General features: G+C 45.1%; 1 protein-coding gene across 2 annotated transcripts in view; it reads left to right on the top strand.

Moving 5' to 3' along the window:
• Positions 1-17,622, top strand: part of ptgir (prostaglandin I2 receptor) — a 168,389-nt gene that overhangs the window by 94,388 nt on the left and 56,379 nt on the right. The window contains exon 2 of one of the 2 annotated variants that reach the window (XM_059950923.1): positions 1,971-4,385. The exons of the other annotated variant lie outside the window; for it this stretch is intronic. Within the exon in view, the coding sequence (XP_059806906.1) occupies positions 1,971-2,198 (228 nt within the window). The 3' untranslated portion in view covers positions 2,199-4,385. Of the gene's footprint in view, positions 1-1,970; positions 4,386-17,622 lie in introns of those variants that run through there. 2 annotated transcript variants of the gene reach the window in all.

The following is a 17,622-nucleotide window of genomic DNA, read 5'->3' as shown; positions in this document are numbered from 1 at the left end:
GATTCAAAGATTCAAGCTTCAAAAACTACCGTACATCAGCTCTGCAGGGCAGAATGAGACAGCATTTCCCAGGGGCAGTGCAATCATAACATAACAAACGCAACACTAAATAATAAACATAACAATAAATAGTCAAACTCAACAGCCACATGTCAGTTAAAAACAAGTTATAAGTGTCCAAAGCAGAGTCAGGTAGAGCAGCTATTTAGCAGTCTGACTGCCTGTGGGAGGAAGCTGTTTAGTAGCCTTGTGCTTTTTGTTTTGATGCTCCTGTAACGTTTACCTGATGGCAGAAGAACAAACAGTTCATGGAGAGGGTGTGAGGGGTCTTTAATGTTGTACCGTGTCTTCTAGAGGCATCGACCCTGAAAGGGGTCTTGGACAGAAGGTAGGGAGACCCCAATAACCTTCTCTGCTCCCCTAACCACCCACCCACTAACCACACACTAGCAGTATGCCAGAGGTCTGTGAGTGTTCTGGAGCAGGAGTGAGTGCCATTGCTATTACAAAGGAAAAAGTGCTAGGTAAACTTAGGGTGGATAAGTCACCAGGACCAGATTCACTACATCCCAGAGTCCTGAGAGAGGTTTTTGAAGAGATAATGGGTGCATTTGTCATGATCTTTCAAGCATCACTTGATTCTGGCATGGTCCCAGAGGAATGGAAGATTGCAAATGTCACTCCACTCTTTAAGAAGGAAAGCAAAAGAAAGGAAAGGCCAGTTAGCCTAGCCCTAGTAGCTGGGAAAGTGTTGGAGTCTATTATTGAGGATGAGGTTTCAGGGTACTTGGAGACAAATGATAAAGTAAGTCAAAGTCAGCATGGCTTCTGTTAAGTGAAATCTTGTCTAACAAATCTGTTAGAGTTCTTCAAGGAAGTAACAAGCAGGTGGACAAAGGAGGGGCAGTCGATGTTATTCACTTGGATTTAGAGAGGCATTTGATAAGGTGCCACTTATGAGGCTGCTGAACAAGATAAAATCCTATGGCTTTACAGAAAAGATACTGGCATGGATAGAGGAATGGCTGACAGGTGGGAGGCAGTGAGTGGGAATAGAAGGGGCTTTTCTGGATGGCTGCCGCTGACTAGTGATGTTCCTCAGGGGTCAGTATTGGGACCGCTACTTCTCACATTGTTTGTCAATGATTTAGATAATGGAGTTGATGGCTTTGTGGCAAAGTTTGCAGATGATACCAAGATTGGCAGAGCAGTAGGTAGTGCTGAGGAAGCAATGTGATTGCAGCAGGACTTAGACAAATTGGAAGAATGGTAAAAAAGTGGCAGAATATAAAGTCGGGAAATATATGATAATGCATTTTGGTAAAAGGAACTATAGTGCGGACTGTTATCTAAATGAGGAGAAGGTTCAAACATCAGAGGTGCAGAGGGACTTAGGGGTCCTCGTGCTAGACTACCAGAAGGTTAATTTACAGGTTGAGTCTGTGGTAAAGAAGGCAAATGCAATGTTGGCATTTATTTCAAAGGGAACAGAATATAAAAGCAAGGAGGTAATGCTGAGCCTTGATAAAACAGGCCATACTTGGAGTATTATCAACTGTTTTGGGCCCCACACCTCTGAAAGGATGTGTTATCATTGGAGAGAATCCAGAGGAGGTTCACGAGGATGATTCCGGGTATGAATGAGTTAACATGTGAGAAGCGTTTGGCAGCTTTGGGCCTGTACTCACTGGAATTTAGAAGAAATGCAGGGAGATCTCATTGATATCAGGATATCTGAGTGGACAATGAACCCATGAATATGACCTCACTACTATTTCTTTTTAATTTACGTTTTTGCACTACTTATTTTAACTGTTTAATATATACCCAGTGCAATTCAGGGTTTTCTCCCTCTAGGTTATCATGTGTTGCATCGAACTGCTGCTGCAAAGTTAACAAATTTCGCAACACAGGCCCGGTGATGCCGATTCCGACTAACCCTTCTCTTTCTCTCTAATTGCACCATCTAGATCCAAGGGTTTGCCAATGCCATCAGGCCTGAAGTCAGTGACGCGAAGGACCTTGTGGCTTTCCGCCTCTACTCCCTGAACCCCATCCTGGATCCTTGGCTGTTCATCCTTTTCCGGAAGTCCATGTTCCGATCGGTTCAGCAGCTACTGTGCTGTTGCCACTCATCTTCGGTCGCCGGCAACAACCTTCAAGACCCATTGAAGCAACAGAGCATTTCCCTGTGCTAACTCATGGCGGAGGAAGGGAGGAGGCCGATCTGGGACAGAAGGCGATAGTGAGGGCTCGATGAGTGGACGAGGGCTGGTAACAGTGGGCGTCCACTTCCGGACACCACCACTAGAATTGTCACCGAGCTGAAGATGGAGAGCATGCAGCTCACAGCACGGGGAGAGACTCCCACTCAAGCCAGCCCAGACTGGCTTCAATTGCTTTTAATACACTCGATGCCTCGGCAGGAGCAAACCTTGACACAAAAAAATAAGCACCCCGCTATCTGTTGTTCCCAATCCCTCAGCTTCACAAGTTAGCCAGGCAGCCAGATTGATCAGTGCAATCCCAGGCTTGGCTGAGTGATAAAAGGCCTAAATCATATTGTTGATAGGATTGTGAGTGGGACCACTTGAAGGTCTCGGCATTACATTACAATGCTCAAACCCTTCGTTACTGCTCTGTCATGGTCTTTAAAAAAAACAGAGAACTTGGTGTTTTAAAGCATTAGCTTCAAACAGCATGCTGTACAAAGAGATCGATGAATATTTATAACAATTGTTGCATATTCTCAGCTAAAGTTAGTACATAGGGCCGATGGCAGGGTAGCAGAGCTCCTCCCTATGGTTGTAAAGGAGTACTGCAGCACTTTGCTCGATTAAGAGGCTGTGTCTGATATGATATTGGATCTAAGTGACTGTGGACATTTTTCGTTGCTATTTGTATCATGTACGGTACTGTGCAAAAGCCTTTGCCGCACATATATAGCTAGGGTGCCGAAGGCTTTTGCACGGTCCTGCGTTTGTCAACGTGGAGCGGAGAGTGAGTTTGTAACTCTGGAGGGGGCAAAGGATGTTGGGAATGGTGAGAGTGGACCAACACGGGAGGGGTGTGGGACAGGTGGCAGAGAAGGAGGCCGGGGCGGGGAGCAGGTGGTGCGGGTGCGGCCACGCCCAGCCCTGAGACGCCAGGCAAGGTCATTTGTTTCCAAACAATTGGTTTATTTATCATTACAAAGTGTCTGTCCGGTGTTTCCTGCTCTATCTCCTCTTCCCAAACATGATCCCCCTCTCCCTGCCCCCTTCCCACTCCCAGTCCAAAACAGAGACCCAGATCAGAATCAGGTTTATCATCACTCACATCTGTCATGAAATTTGTTTTTTTTTGTGGCAGCAGTACAGTGTAATACATAAAATTACTACAGTTCTGTGCAAAAGTCTTTAGGCACCTAGCCATATATATATATGTGTGTGTGTGTGTGTGTGTGTGTGTGTGTGTGTGTGTGTGTGTGTGTGTGTGTGTGTGTGTGTGTGTGTGTGTGTGTGTGTCAAGACTTGTGCACGATACTGTAGTTGGTTTATGGGTATCTCTCTTCTCCAGAAGTGACTGTGCAATTTTGTAATGTCTATAAATAACAATGCTTTATGCATCCAGTGTTGAGTGACTGTGTAGTGTGAGTGTATGTGCACGTCTCAGACCGTTAAAGTGTGCGCAAGCTCACACTATAAAAACATTTGTTCTGTTTGTGTGTGCACGTGTATCGGATCTACATGGGATAGTTCTGCATTTTGCCTGTAAGTGATTGTATTGTACATTGTCGACGAATAATTGGAGCACGTGTTCTCTGTAAGTAACTGTGTTGTGTTTCTGCAGAGGATTAAAGTAATATTGCCAGGAAATGCACGTGTGTTTACTACTGAGATGCCAACACTTCAAATCCTTTCTCTTGAACTAGTATCAGTGTAAAATTAAGACTTAATTTCAACCAATTATAATTAAGTCTTTGGCTGCTTTCTGTCTTTGTGTTATTGAGGAAATGTGTTATGCTGAAAAGGAAATAACAGGAACGTATAAACAGGAAGATAATTATGACGTTTGCTGTCATCTAGAAATTACATCCACAGATGCAACTGTCACAAACCGCCAAATCAACAAGTTCAGGTGTCTTCATAAAGATTTAGAGCCAGGCCGCAGCCTTTACCTCAGTTCAGCGCCAAGCCGGCCTGGGGTTGGCACGGTAGCATAGTGGTTAGCACAACATTTCACAGTGCATGTGACCAGGGTTCAATTCCTGCCGTTTCCTGTGAGGTGTCTCTACGTTCTCCCTGTGACCGCGTGGGTTTCCTCCGGGTGCTCTGGTTTCCTCCCACTGTCCAAAGACATGCTGGTTGGTAGATTAGCTGGTCGATGTAAACTGCCTCATGATTAAATTCGGGGTTTGTTGGGCGATGTGCTCAAAGGGGCTGGAAGGGCCTATTCCGTGTTGTATGTCAATAAAAAGAAGGAACTTACAGATTCTGCCCATCTTGTGTTGTACTGGGAATGATCTGTACCTATTCCGTTCTATGTGGTGTGTTCCAGTTCAATTCCTGATAAAGGGTCGCAGCCCAAAACATCAGTCTACTTTTTTCCATAGATATTGCCTGATCTGCTGAGCTCCTCCAGAATTTTCTGTGCGTGTGTGATCCTGGATTTCCAGCATCTGCAGAATCTGGTATGGTTATTAATGCCACACATTGGTCTTTTTAACCTGAAAGAAAGACGGCATTTTTTTTAAAATCACAATGCAGCTGTCCGATTCCTAAGATTCAAAGTTTGCATAGAGTATACAACCTTGAGATTTGTCTCCTTACAGGCAGCCATAAATCAACAGAAAACACAAGAGAACCTATTAAATTGAAGACCATCAGCATGCAGAGAGAGAAAAGAAAACAAATCGTGCAAACAGGAAAAGTAAGCAAGTAGCATTCAGAACAAAAGTAAGTCCACAGACACGAAGCCCGGAGCCTCCACCTCAGTTCAGTGCACAGCCAAGTCAACATCGCAGAGCGGCGAGCAGAACCCGCCCTACCTCGCCTCTTGTCCCAACATGTTGCCTTTTCAACCCGTCTGGTCCAGCGTTTAAGTCGTCCAAACACTCTGCGGCACGACGTCAAAAATCTGAAGCAAATATTCCAAAGCCCTCAAGCACAAGCACTTTATCGTAGAATTACCGTAATAAAATGTTCGAAGGAGAATTGACAGATAAATTTTAGAATCAGAATCAGAATCACATTTAATATCATTGGCGTATGTCATGAAATTTATTAACCTTATAGAAACATAGAAAACCTACAGCACAATACAGGCCCTTCGGCCCACAAAGTTGTGCTGAACATGTCCCGACCTTAGAAATTACTACGGTTACTTATAGTCCTCTATTTTTCTAAGCTCCATTACCTATCCAAAAGTCTCTTAAAAGACCCTATCGTATCCACCTCCACCACCGTTGCTGGCAGCCCATTCCACACACTCACCACTCTCTGAGTAAAAAACTTACCCCTGAAATCTCTTCTGTACCTGCTCTCCAGCACCTTAAACCCGTGCCCTCCTGTGGCAGCCATTTCAGCCCTGGGAAAAAGCCTCTGACTATCCACACGATCAATGCCCCTTCATCATCTTATATAGCTCTATCAGGTCACCTCTCATCCTCTGTCACTCCAAGGAGAAAAGGACAAGTTTACTCAACCTATTCTCATAAGGCATGCTCCCCAGTCCAGGCAACATCCTTGTAAATCTCCCCTGCACCCTTTCTATGGCTTCCACATCCTTCCTGCAGTGAGGCGACCAGAACTGACAGCAGTACAATGCAATTCATAATAACAGAAAAAAAGAATTGCAGTAAATATATACATATAGATATATATGCATAGATATAGATATATAGATATAAAGTAGTTAAATTAATTAAGTAGTGCAAAACCAGAATAAAAAGTAGTGTTAATGGATTCAATGTCCATTCAGAAATCTGATGGCAGAGGGAAAGAAAAACACGAGGAAATCCGCAGATGCTGGAAATTTATATTCCGTCTGGGTAGCCTCCAACCTGATGACTTGAACATTGACTTCTCTAACTTCCATTAATGCCCCTCCTCCCCTTCTTACCCCATCCCTGATATATTTAGTTTTTTTCCCCTCCCTTTTTTCTCTCTCTCTCTCTGCCCATCACTCTGCCTGTTCTCCATCTCCCTCTGGTGCTCCCTTCCTCCTTTCTTTCTTCCTAGGCCTCCCATCCCATGATCCTTTCCCTTCTCCAGCTCTGTATCCCTTTTGCCAATCACCTTTCTGGCTCTCAGCTTCACCCCACCCCCTCCGGTCTTCTCCTATCATTTCGCATTTCCCCCTGCCCCTCCTACTTTCAAATCTCTTACTCTCTTTCCTTTCAGTTAGTCCTGACGAAGGGCCTCGGCTCGAAACGTCGACAGCGCTTCTCCCTATAGATGCTGCCTGGCCTGCTGCGTTCCACCAGCATTTTGTGTGTGCAGAGGGAAAGAAGCTGTTTCTAAATCGCTGAGTGTGTGTCTTCAGGCTTCTGTACCTCCTCCCTGATGGTAGCAACGAGAAGAGGACATGTCCTGGGTGGTGGGTGTCCTCAGTGATGGACACCGTCTCGTTGAGGGACCGCTCCTTGAAGATGTCCTGGATGCTGCAGAGGCACCGCCATAGTATTCAGGTCATGCCATGACCAAGAACAAGTTTTTGAGGAGGAGAGAGGGGTAAAAAGACAAGGATGTTCAGAGAAGGAATACTGAAGCCTAAAGCCCTGGCAGTTGAAGCCACCAAAGATGAAGCTAAGGAAACTGTAGACAACAAGTGACCATAGTTTAATAAACCGATTAATCATAGAGAGGTGTGAGGATAGAGTAGGATTCAGAAGCAAAAATGGGGAAAGAGGGTTTTTCCATACGTGTCCCAACAGAGGTGAGTGAACTGTGGGGCTTGGTGAGTTTTGACTGACGTTAAAATGATTTACAAGCTGGGTAAATTCACCCTGTGGTAACTTCACTTAACCAGCTCTTGGTCAATGTTTTTCTGAAGATTGGATCCTGTGATAGCTGGCAATGTGACTTCTGTTTGCGGTTTCGCTGGCAGTTGACAGAGCTTGTGAGCTGGGAAGGGATGCTCTGTGTGGAAATAAACTGCAGGCTTGGATCCCCGAAGCCACTCGCATGTGGTTCCCAAAAAATTTGCACACCTTTCTCGGTGCGGTGTCTGGCGATTCAGCGGTCAGCACACAAAGGGCTCATTACGAGAAGTTGGCCTTTCCTTCAGTGCACCCGTTGCACAGAAATAGACCATGTGTAGGCCATTCTGCCCTGCAGGCCTGCTACCCCATTCAGCCTGATGCTGGCTGATTACCCACTTCCAGACTTTGGCTGTGATGTCTATTCACATGTTTTGATCCCACGAGCATTAAGAAAATTATAGAACATAGAACAGTACAGCACAGTACAGGCCCTTCAGCCCATTATGTTGGGCCTACTCTGTTCCATCTAACCCTTCCCCTACATAGTCCTCTACTTTCTTTTCATCTATATGCCTATCTAAGAGACTCTTAAGTGCCCCTAATGTATCTGCCTCTACCACCACCTTTGGAAGCATATTCCATGCATCCAAACAATCTGCCTCTGAAATCCCAACATACTTTCATCCAATTCACCTTTAAAATAAAGCCCCTTCATATTGGCATCTTCTGTCGTGGGGAAAACATCTCCAGCTGTCCACTATCATATCTGCTTTCAAAGTTCAAAGTAAATTTTATTACCAAAGTACACGTCACCATATACAACCCTTTTCTTGTGGGCATACTCAACAAATATACAGAATAGAAGCGATAAGAGAACTAATGAACGACCGCCCAACTAGAGTGTTCAACCAGAGGGCAGGAGACAACAAACTGTGCAAATGAAAGGGTTAGATAAATACATGGCAAATAAGTTTTGAGAACATGAGATGAAGAGTCCTTGAAAGTGAGTCCATATCAATGTTGGGGCAGGTGAAGTTGAGTGAAGTTATCCCCTTTTGTCCGAGAGCCTGATGGTTGAGGCGTTGTAGCCGTGCTGCGGGCCCTGAGGCTCCAGTGCCTCCTACCCGCTGGCAGCAGCGAGAAGAGAGCATGTCCCGGGTGGTGGGGGTCCCGAAAGATGGGTGCTGCTTTCCAGCAACAGTGTTTCTTGTAGATGTGCTCTCTGGTGGGGAGGGCTTTACCCCCGATGAACTGGGCCAAATCCACCACTCTTTGTAGGACTTTGCTGTCCAAGGGCATCGGTATTTTCAGGCCAGATGCAGCCAGTCGATATACTCCCCACTACACTGCTATAGAATTCACTCGTTATCGAAGTCCATCACTGCCCCTGGCAGCATGTTCTAAGTACCCACCACTCTCTATGTAACAGAAAAACTTGCCTCCTTTAAATTCTCCCCTCTTACCTTAAAGCAGTGGGGTTCCCAAACTGGGGCCCATGGACCTCTTGCTTAATGGTATTGGTCCAGGACAAAAAAGGTGCTTGGGAACCCCTGGTTTAGAGCTATGTCATCTAATACTTTCATCCACCCTGGGAAAAGACTCCGACTATCCACTCTATCTATTCTCTCATTCTATCATGTTGTCCTTCAGCATCTCAAACTTGAGGGAAAGCAATCCAAGTTTGCCAAAGATGAACGAGAAACATTATCTTTATCTGCCGCATCTACATTGGGCTGAATTGGAAAGGTCAGTTACAGGGAAAATTGTCGCTCCGCGACGTTTAATCGGCTCTGCACTGAACTACGGGTCTCGGACTCTCGCTGTGGACTTCAGTTCAGAAAGCTAAAACAAACAGGAGAAAGATGCAGATGCTGGAAATCCGAGCAACACACACAAAATGCTGGAGGAGCTCAGCAGGCCAGGCAGCGTCTATGGAAAAAAGTACAGTTGACGTACATTCCCCTGCATTGCTGTAGCCATTCCGCCTCTGAAATTAATGACAGTTGGATTTCCAGAGGATGTGAACGTTGCTATAGAAATGCGAGTCTTCTCTTCTCTCTCCCCTTCTTTCCCCCAGTTCGAAGCAAAGACCCTTCACCTATCTTTGATGTGCCTAGTTGACTCCTCACACTCAGACCCAGCTGTCTGAAAAGCAGAGAGCCAGTAAGTAGCCACTGCTTCGATACATCTCGTTAATGGAAGCATCTGCCAGCCAATCATATGGCAGATACTCAATGCACGCAGTAGAAGCACACAGACATGGTCAAGAGGTTCAGTTGTTGTTCAGCCTAAATATCAGAATGGGGAAGAAATGTGATCAAAGTGATTCTGGCCATAGAATGGTCGGTGGTGTCAGATGGGGAGGTTTGAGTATCTCAGAAACTGCTGGCCTCCTGCGATTTTCAAGCAGAATTGCCTCCAGAGCTTACAGAGAACGGTTCAAAGTGACCCCAGTGAGAGGCAACATGTACTGGAGGGACTAGCAGGCCAGCAGCATCTGTGGAAAGGAATACAGCCGATGTTCTGGGCTGAGACCCTTCAGCCGGACAAGGGTTTCAGCCCAAAATGTCGACTGTTTACTCTTTTCCATAGACGCTGCCTGGCCTGTTCAGTTCCTCCAGCATTTTGGGAGTGGTTAGTTCAAAAAGCAACTTGCTTGCGGTTAGTGTTGGCATGATTTGATTTTTATTCTCTCTCTGCATGCTGGATGTTTGACAGCCTTTGTTTTAATAGATTTTTTGAGGTTTCAAAAGTTCAGAGGTACAATTTAATGTCAGAAAAATACAATATACATCCTGAAATGCTTTGTCTTTGCCCATGAAAACAGAGGAATGCCCCAAAGAATGAACGACAGTTAAATGTTGGAACCCCAGATTCCCACCACCAGCTCCTCCTTCTCCCGCGTCAGCCGCACGAGCAACAATTCCCTCCCCCCACCAGCAAAAAAACAGCATTGGCACCCATCACCAAGCACTCAAGCGTGCTCAAAGCAACAGCAAAGACACAGACTTGCAGTTGCCCCAAAGACTACGCATTCATCCAGTATTCGACATACTGCAGGTTCTCTCTCTTCCTAATAAGGGAGAAGGAGGTGACTCCATTTTCCCAGCGAACGGGGAGACATAGCAAACAACTCGCTGGTTTACGATGTCAAAAGTCCGTTATGTCGCTTTTTTCGAGCTCTGTGCCGGAAGATCTCAAAGATCCCGGAACTCCAGGCACACACACAACGGCCAGTTATGGAACCCTGAGGCCAATTATGGTCCCATTCTCACAAAGAACCATAGTCAGCGAGTAACTCCAGGTCAGGGTCTTCAAAAGAACCCTGAAAGGGAAAAGTAGAGATATTAAAGATGGAAGTAGGGCTGTTTTTGAAGTTGCAAGCAAAGGAGTCGCCATTAGGCGCCATTATCCCTCCTAGGCACTGCCTTCTATCTGTGTTTCATGGTTGCCTGCCGGGAGATGAATCTTAAGATTGTATAAGGTATGCATACTTCGATAATAAATATACTTTTTAACCTTTTATTCGAACATGGAAACACACGGTGAAGTGCATTGTTGTTCCTGAATCATTGAGTGTGTGTCTTCAGGCTTCTGTACCTCCTCCCTGATGGCAGAGGGGAAGAAGCTGTTCCTGATGGTAACAGTGAGAAAAGGGCACGCCCTAGGTGCTGGAGGTCCTTAGTAATGGACGCTGCCTTTTTGAGACACCACTTCTTGAAGATGTCTTGGGTAACTTGTAGGCTAGTACCCGAGATGGAGCTGACTAAATTCACGGCCCTCTGCAGCTTCTTTTGTCCTGTGCAGTAGCCACCCCCCACCCCCATACCAGGCAGTGAAGCAGCCTGTCAGAATGCTCTCCACGGTACGTCTATAGAAGCTTGTGAGTATATTTGTTTACATGCCAAATCTTTTCAATCTCCTAATGAAGTATAGTCGCTGTCTTGCCTTCTTTATAACTACATTGATATGTTGGGACCAGGTTAGGTCCTCAGAGATATTGACACCCAGGAACTCAACAGTCACACACTTCACAAACAGTACATATAAATATCATAGCTGGAAAACACACTGTACAGTTACAAAAATAATTGCTTTAGTCCAAGTCCCTGGGTGTTTTGGCCTGCAGATTGATGCTTGTCTTTTGGGAGTGAACACTGGAGAGCAACACCAACAGGAAGGGCCAATCCCGAACCCAGTATGGAATCCAGTGCCACACAGCCAGGTCGGGCATCTTCCTTTGCCGGTGACGGCAATGGGAGACCTCAAGGCTCGAGGGTAATGCAACTGAAGCAATGCTGTCGGCCCGCCAATGAGCCAGTGAATCGGCCCTTCGGTATTATCCATTACCGATGTCCAACAGGGTCTATCCCGCAGTCGCAAGGGAAATGAAAAAGAAAAATATTTGCACTGTTTGTGGGATTGCACACCATCTGGGTGGCCAAAGCAGGCTGCAACCCAGTTTGCAACAAATCCAGCTCCACTGCTATCTAGCAACTTGCTAGTGGGACTTGTTCTTGATAACCAGCAGTGTCTTACCATTGTAAAAATATATGTACAGGACAAACAGCTTCATCTATGTTTGGACCCAGAGAAGCAGCAGCATTCGAGCGCACTGCCACCTGACCATAATGATTGCAGAAAACCACTGATCTTCCAGCAAGCAAATCCTGACTGTGCCTCCTAGTCAGTTTAATTCTCCATCGACATTCCATCCTCTCTGCCTTCAGGCTCCTATACCATTCCATTGGAGCAGAGCAGAAAGTCTATTAATAGGGTCTCGTTTTTCCACACAGCACTGAGCAACTTTGCAGACTAAACAGCAATTTCAGCTAATGGACTTGTTATTTCCAATTATAACTGCTCTAAAACCACTTTCTTCTTAAGGATTCCCATTCCCATTCCCATTCTGATATGTCTATCCATGGCCTCCTCTATTTTTAAAATGAATCCAAACTCAGATTGGAGGAACAACACCTTATATACCGGCTGTGTAGCCTCCAACCTGATGGCATGAACATTGACTTCTCTAACTTCCGTTAATGTCCCTCCTCCCCTTCTACCCCATCTCTGACAGATTTAGTTGTTTGCCTGTTCTCCATCTCCCTCTGGTGTTTCCCCCCCTCCTTTCTTTCTCCTGAGGCCTCCGGTCCCATGATCCTTTCCCTTCTCCAGCTCTGTATCACTTTCGCCAATCACCTTTCCAGCTCTTAGCTTCATCCCACCCCCTCCGGTCTTCTCCTATCATTTCGCATTTCCCCCTCCCCCCCACTACTTTCAAATCTCTTACTATCTTTCCTTTCGGTTAGTCCTGACGAAGGGTCTCGGCCCGAAACGTCGGCAGCACTTCTCCCTATAGATGCTGTCTAGCCTGTGCCACCAGCATTTTGTGTGTGTTGTTTGAATTTCCAGCATCTGCAAATTCCCTCGTGTTTGTTCTTCTTAAGGATAAAGTACTTCAAACTCAAGGAAAATCTGGCGATGCTGGAAATCCAAGCAGCGCACATGAAATGCTGCAGGAACTCAGCAAGCCAGGCAGCATCTGTGGAAAAGAGTGAACAGTTGATGTTTCAGGCCGAGACCCTTCACCAGGACTGTTCTTTAGTTAGAACATATGAGGAGTGATTGATAAGTTCGTGGCCTAAGGTAGAAGGAGTCAATTTTAGAAAATCTAGCACATTTACTTTTCAACATCGTCCCCTCCTACATTTACACACTTAGACCAGCGGTCGTGGAGCATATGGATCCCTTCACTGTAGAAGTCGGCGTGTTGGACCTCCAGAAGTGGTCCGCAGTGGGGGGGGGGGGGGGAGGAGAGGGGGTGATTGATAAGTTTGTGGCCTAAGGTAGAAGAAGATGAGTTATAAACTTCAAACTTTCTGCATTGTAACTCAAACAGTTGAACTGCATGTGCGTGTAACGAGAGCTGTATAACTCATCTCCTTCTACCTAGGGCCATGAACTTGTCAATCACCCCTGCTGTGGACTCTTTCTGGAGGTCCAAGATCCGTATGCTCCACGACCACTGGACTAAGTGTGTAAATGTAGGAGGGGACGATGTTGAAAAATAAATGTGCTAGGTTTTCTAAAATTGACTCCTCCTACCTTAGGCCACGAACTTATCAATCACCCATCGTACTTTGGGCTAAAGAATATCTAAAAGGGTAAGTCTTTCAGTCTATGACTCAGTTGAACTTACAGCATCTCCACAAGAGTTGAGCAATATATATAATGTGTATATTAAAATAGTTAAATTAAATAAGTAGCACAATTAACAGATATAAAACATTCATGAGGTAGTGTTCATGGGTTCAATATCCATTCAAAATGACAGAGGGGGAGGAACTGTTCCTGAATTATTGAGTGTGCATTTATAGGCTCCTGTAGCTCCTCCCTGATGGCAGAAATGAGAAGAGCTGCCTCCTCCCCTTCAAAGCACCAATTTTATACACTTCAACCACTATGATTCATGGCTCAAGGTCAGAATCAAGTTTACTTTCACTGACGTCGTGAAATTAGTTGTTGTACGCCTGCAGTACAGTGCAATACTTACCCAACTGGGCAAAACTCTCGGACCCAGATACATAGCAAGGGTGCCTGAGGCTTTTGAACAGTACTGTATTTACCAATGTCGAGCAGAGAGCGAGTTTGAAAAATTGGCAGGAGCAAAGGGTATTGGGAATGATGAAGGTGGAGGGGTGTCAGATAGGTGATGGGGCAGGAGCAGGGGTTGCACAAGTTCAGACACCAGGCAAGGTCATTTGAATCCAAGCAATAGGTTTATTGGTCACTACAGAATGTCTCTCTGGTGCTTCCCACTCCCTCCCCTCCCCCTTTCCCTTTCTGCAATCATGATTCCCCCCTCCCTGCCCCCTTCCCACTCTCAGTCCACAGTAGAGACCCAGATCAGAATCAGGTTTATCATATCTCATGAAATTTGTTTTCTTTTTCTGGCAGAAGTACAATGCAATAATAAAATCACTGCAGTACTGTGCAATAGTCGGAGGTGCCCTAGATAAATCTGTATATATATATACATACATGTGTGCGTGTGTGTGTGTGTGTGTGTGTGTGTGTGTGTGTGTGTGTGTGTGCGCGCGCGCGCGCGTGTGTGTGTGTGTGTGTGTGCATGTTGGCACGTGGCTAAGTGGTTAAGGCGTTCGTCTAGTGATCTGAAGGTCGCTAGTTCACTCGGGCTGAGGCTGAGTGTGTGTCCTTGAGCAAGGCTTAACCACACATTGCTTTGCGACGACTCCGGTGCCAAGCTGTATGGGTCCGTGGTCTATCGAGACTAACAGAGGCCTACACATAGAGTGTGTGTGCCTAAGGCTTTTGCAAGTTCTGTAAAATACACTATAGCTTATAATAAGAAATATATTTAAAATTAAATAAGTAGAGCAAAAAGAGAGCTAAAATAGAGAGGGAAACAAAACAAAAGTGATGTAAAAAACACAAAGTGTCATGGTGAGGGCCGACAATGACTAAACCCAGGTACGGGGGAACAGCAGACTACCACAGAGAGATGGAAGCAAGAGGTTTATACATAGGAATACCAAAGGAAGATCAGTAGCACCACTGATCGACACGGCATGACAAATCATTCCAAATGCAAGGACACAACGATCAGCGGTAAACAAGAGTCCACATTAAATAATCGTAGAATGTGGAAAACCCGTGCCAGTCACTATTAACTTGACAAGATTAAACAGAAAGTGCAAGGGCTTAGCCGCTCTCGTTAAGACAACGACTAGTAAATACGGGTGCTTGAGAAACCTGTAAGTCCAGCGCCCTACGGTCATTGTGGAGCCACGCAGGGCTCAGGATGCAAAGCAGGAACCCAGGAATGAGTTAGAAGAGAAGGAGAAATGCAGAGAGTGAAATGGCAGTGATATGAACAAGGAAAAGAAACACGGAGAAGGGACAAGGGAGTGAGGGTAAGAAATTGACTGGTCTGTTAAGCAAAAGGAAGAATATTTACAAAACTGACGGAATGGTGACACAGTTGTGTAGCGATTAGCATGACAATATTACGGTACCAGTGACCCTGGGTCCATTGAACCCTATGAAATGTTGAAAGGCCATGATAAAGTGGGTGTTGAAAGGATGTTTCCTATGATGGGGGAGCCTAAGACCAGAGGGCACAGCCTCAGAATGGAGGGGTGTCCACTTAGAATGGAGATAGGAGGAACTTCTTTAGCCAGAGAGTGGTGAATCTGTGGAATCTGGTGCCACAGGTGGAGGCCAAGTCACTGGGTATATTTAAGGCAGAGGTTGGTAGATTCTTGATTGGTCAGGGCATGAAGGGATACAGGGAGAAGGCAGGAGATTGGGGCTGAGAGGGAAATTGGATCGGCCATGATGAAATGGTGGAGCAGACTTGATAGGCCAAATGGCCTAATTCTGCTCCTGTATCTTATAGTCTTAAGGTCTTATTCCACCAGTCTGTAAAGAGTCTGTCCATTCACCCTGTGACCACATAGATTTCTCCCATATTCCACAGACATACAGTTCAATTGGTCACATGGGTTAAAAATGGTTCAATTTAATAGCAGAAAATTTATGCAGTATACATCCTGAAATTCTTACTTATCACAGACATCCACAAAACAAAAAACCCCAAAGAATGAATGATCAGAACCCAAAGCTCCCCTCTCCCCTCCCATGTACAAGCATAATTGGCCAGCACAGTCCAGTTACGTCAGAATGGCCTGCAGCTCTAAATAAAATACATTTTTAAAAGGACAGATGTGAAAATCAGAAGAAATGGTTGACAAGAAGGAGGCAAGAAGCAATTGACCCCAGAGATACTGATCTTCAGAATCAAAATGACTTCATTGCCTGCCTGTGAAACATTCCATAATTGATTGTGGTTGGTTTGGCGACAAGCACAAAACACAGGACAAAAAAGTACCATAACAGACAGCGCAATAGCAACTGATAATTTACCAGGCAATAGTACAAACAGTCATGGGCAATGAACATTTAGCAGAACAGTCACATGCTGGAACGTTAATAATCAAAATTAAATAAACGTGAACATATGAACAGACTGAATAATGCTCAACAACAGAGCAAGGAAGTCTAGAAAGACCATTTAACGGATGTTGTGCGGGAATTACACCTGAGTGAGTTTTGTTGAGAAGCAGGATAACTACAGGAAACAAGCTTCAGAGGTGACGTTGAGGCCTGGTGGTGATGGACTCATAGCGTCTCCCTGATGGCAGTTTGGTGCATACGTGACTGACAGGGTGAGTGAAGCCAGTCAGCAGCAGGAGGTTTCATCTTCCTGAGGAAACAGATGTCAAGCATGAGGTTTCGAGACAACGCAGCTGTTCAGTGTCTCTCTAAGGTTACTGGGTTCAGTACGACATGAATCCCTTTCATATTATCGGGGTCCCTCTCTCAGCCATGCACAACACACACCAACACTTTGCCATATTAAATTGCCATATATAATTGCCATATTAAATTGCCATATATAATATGCCATAGCATCATGGCCAAACAAAGATATCGGAAAAAAAATTCAATGAAAATTTACAGGGATGAGGCATTGATTGAGGTTGTTTAATTACTAGGTTGGGAGTTCCCACTGGGATGAGATGATAGAGGTTGAACAGCAGGTACTGTGAAGTGTAAAGACTAGCATAAACTGGTCAGGTAGAATAGTTTCTACGTTGTGAATTCAGTGCAGAAATCCTGGCTCTGAAGAGGGAATGGACAAATTTCAAGAGGCCAGCATTTGTCCATAACTCTCCAGTCTCGTCCAATGCCAATGCCTCCTCTTCATTACCAAAGCTACGCACACTTAGATTAATTTAACTGCTAGAGTACAAGACATTGTCTGATCTCCAAATCATTGGACCATAAGCAAAGTTGGAATTTGGAGATAAAATGGAGAAAACAATGGAATCAGTACCTTGCCCCACTGGTAACTGGAGATCAGGGTGGAAGATTGGTGGAGTGGCGCAGGTAATGTGTGCAATAAGATGGGTTATGAATGTGGAATAGTATTTGCAATGGCTGTGGCAGGGATAGACCAAGAGACCATAAGACATAGGAGTATTAGGACGTTCAGCCCATCGAGTCTGTTCTGTCATTCTACCCAGGCTGATTTATTATCCCTCTCAAACCCATTCTCCTGGCCTCTCCCTGTAACCTTTGATGCCCTGCTGAATCAAAAACCTATTAGCTTCCGGCTTAAATATACTCAATGACTTGGCTCCCACAGCCATCCATTGCAATGAATTCCACAGTTTTACCATCATCAGCAAAATAGATTTCTCTTCATCTTTGTTCTAAATGGAAATCCTTCAATTATGAGTCTGTGCCCTCTGGTTATAGACTCACCCTCTAAGGGAAACATCCTCTCCACATTCACTCTATCTAAGACTTGCAAAGGTGTCAATGAGACCCCTCCTCATTCTTTTAAATTCCAGCGAGTACAGAGTCATCAGGTGAACCTCCTCTGAACTCTCTCCAGTGCAAGCACATCTTTTCTCAGATAAGAGGCCCAAGCTTGGTCACTGTGCTCCGTGGGGTCTGACTCATATTTTATAAAGACTCAGAAACACATCCTTGCTGTTATATTCTAGTCCTTTCAAAATGAATGCTAACATTGGTTTCCTTCCTTGCCACTGACTCAGCCTGCAAGTTAA

Source organism: Hypanus sabinus, chromosome 26 (genome assembly GCF_030144855.1).
Source record: "Hypanus sabinus isolate sHypSab1 chromosome 26, sHypSab1.hap1, whole genome shotgun sequence".
In the NCBI taxonomy this organism is placed as follows: Eukaryota; Metazoa; Chordata; class Chondrichthyes; order Myliobatiformes; family Dasyatidae; genus Hypanus; species Hypanus sabinus.
Note: the sequence above shows the minus strand (reverse complement) of the source record. Positions and strands in the feature narration are given on the sequence as shown.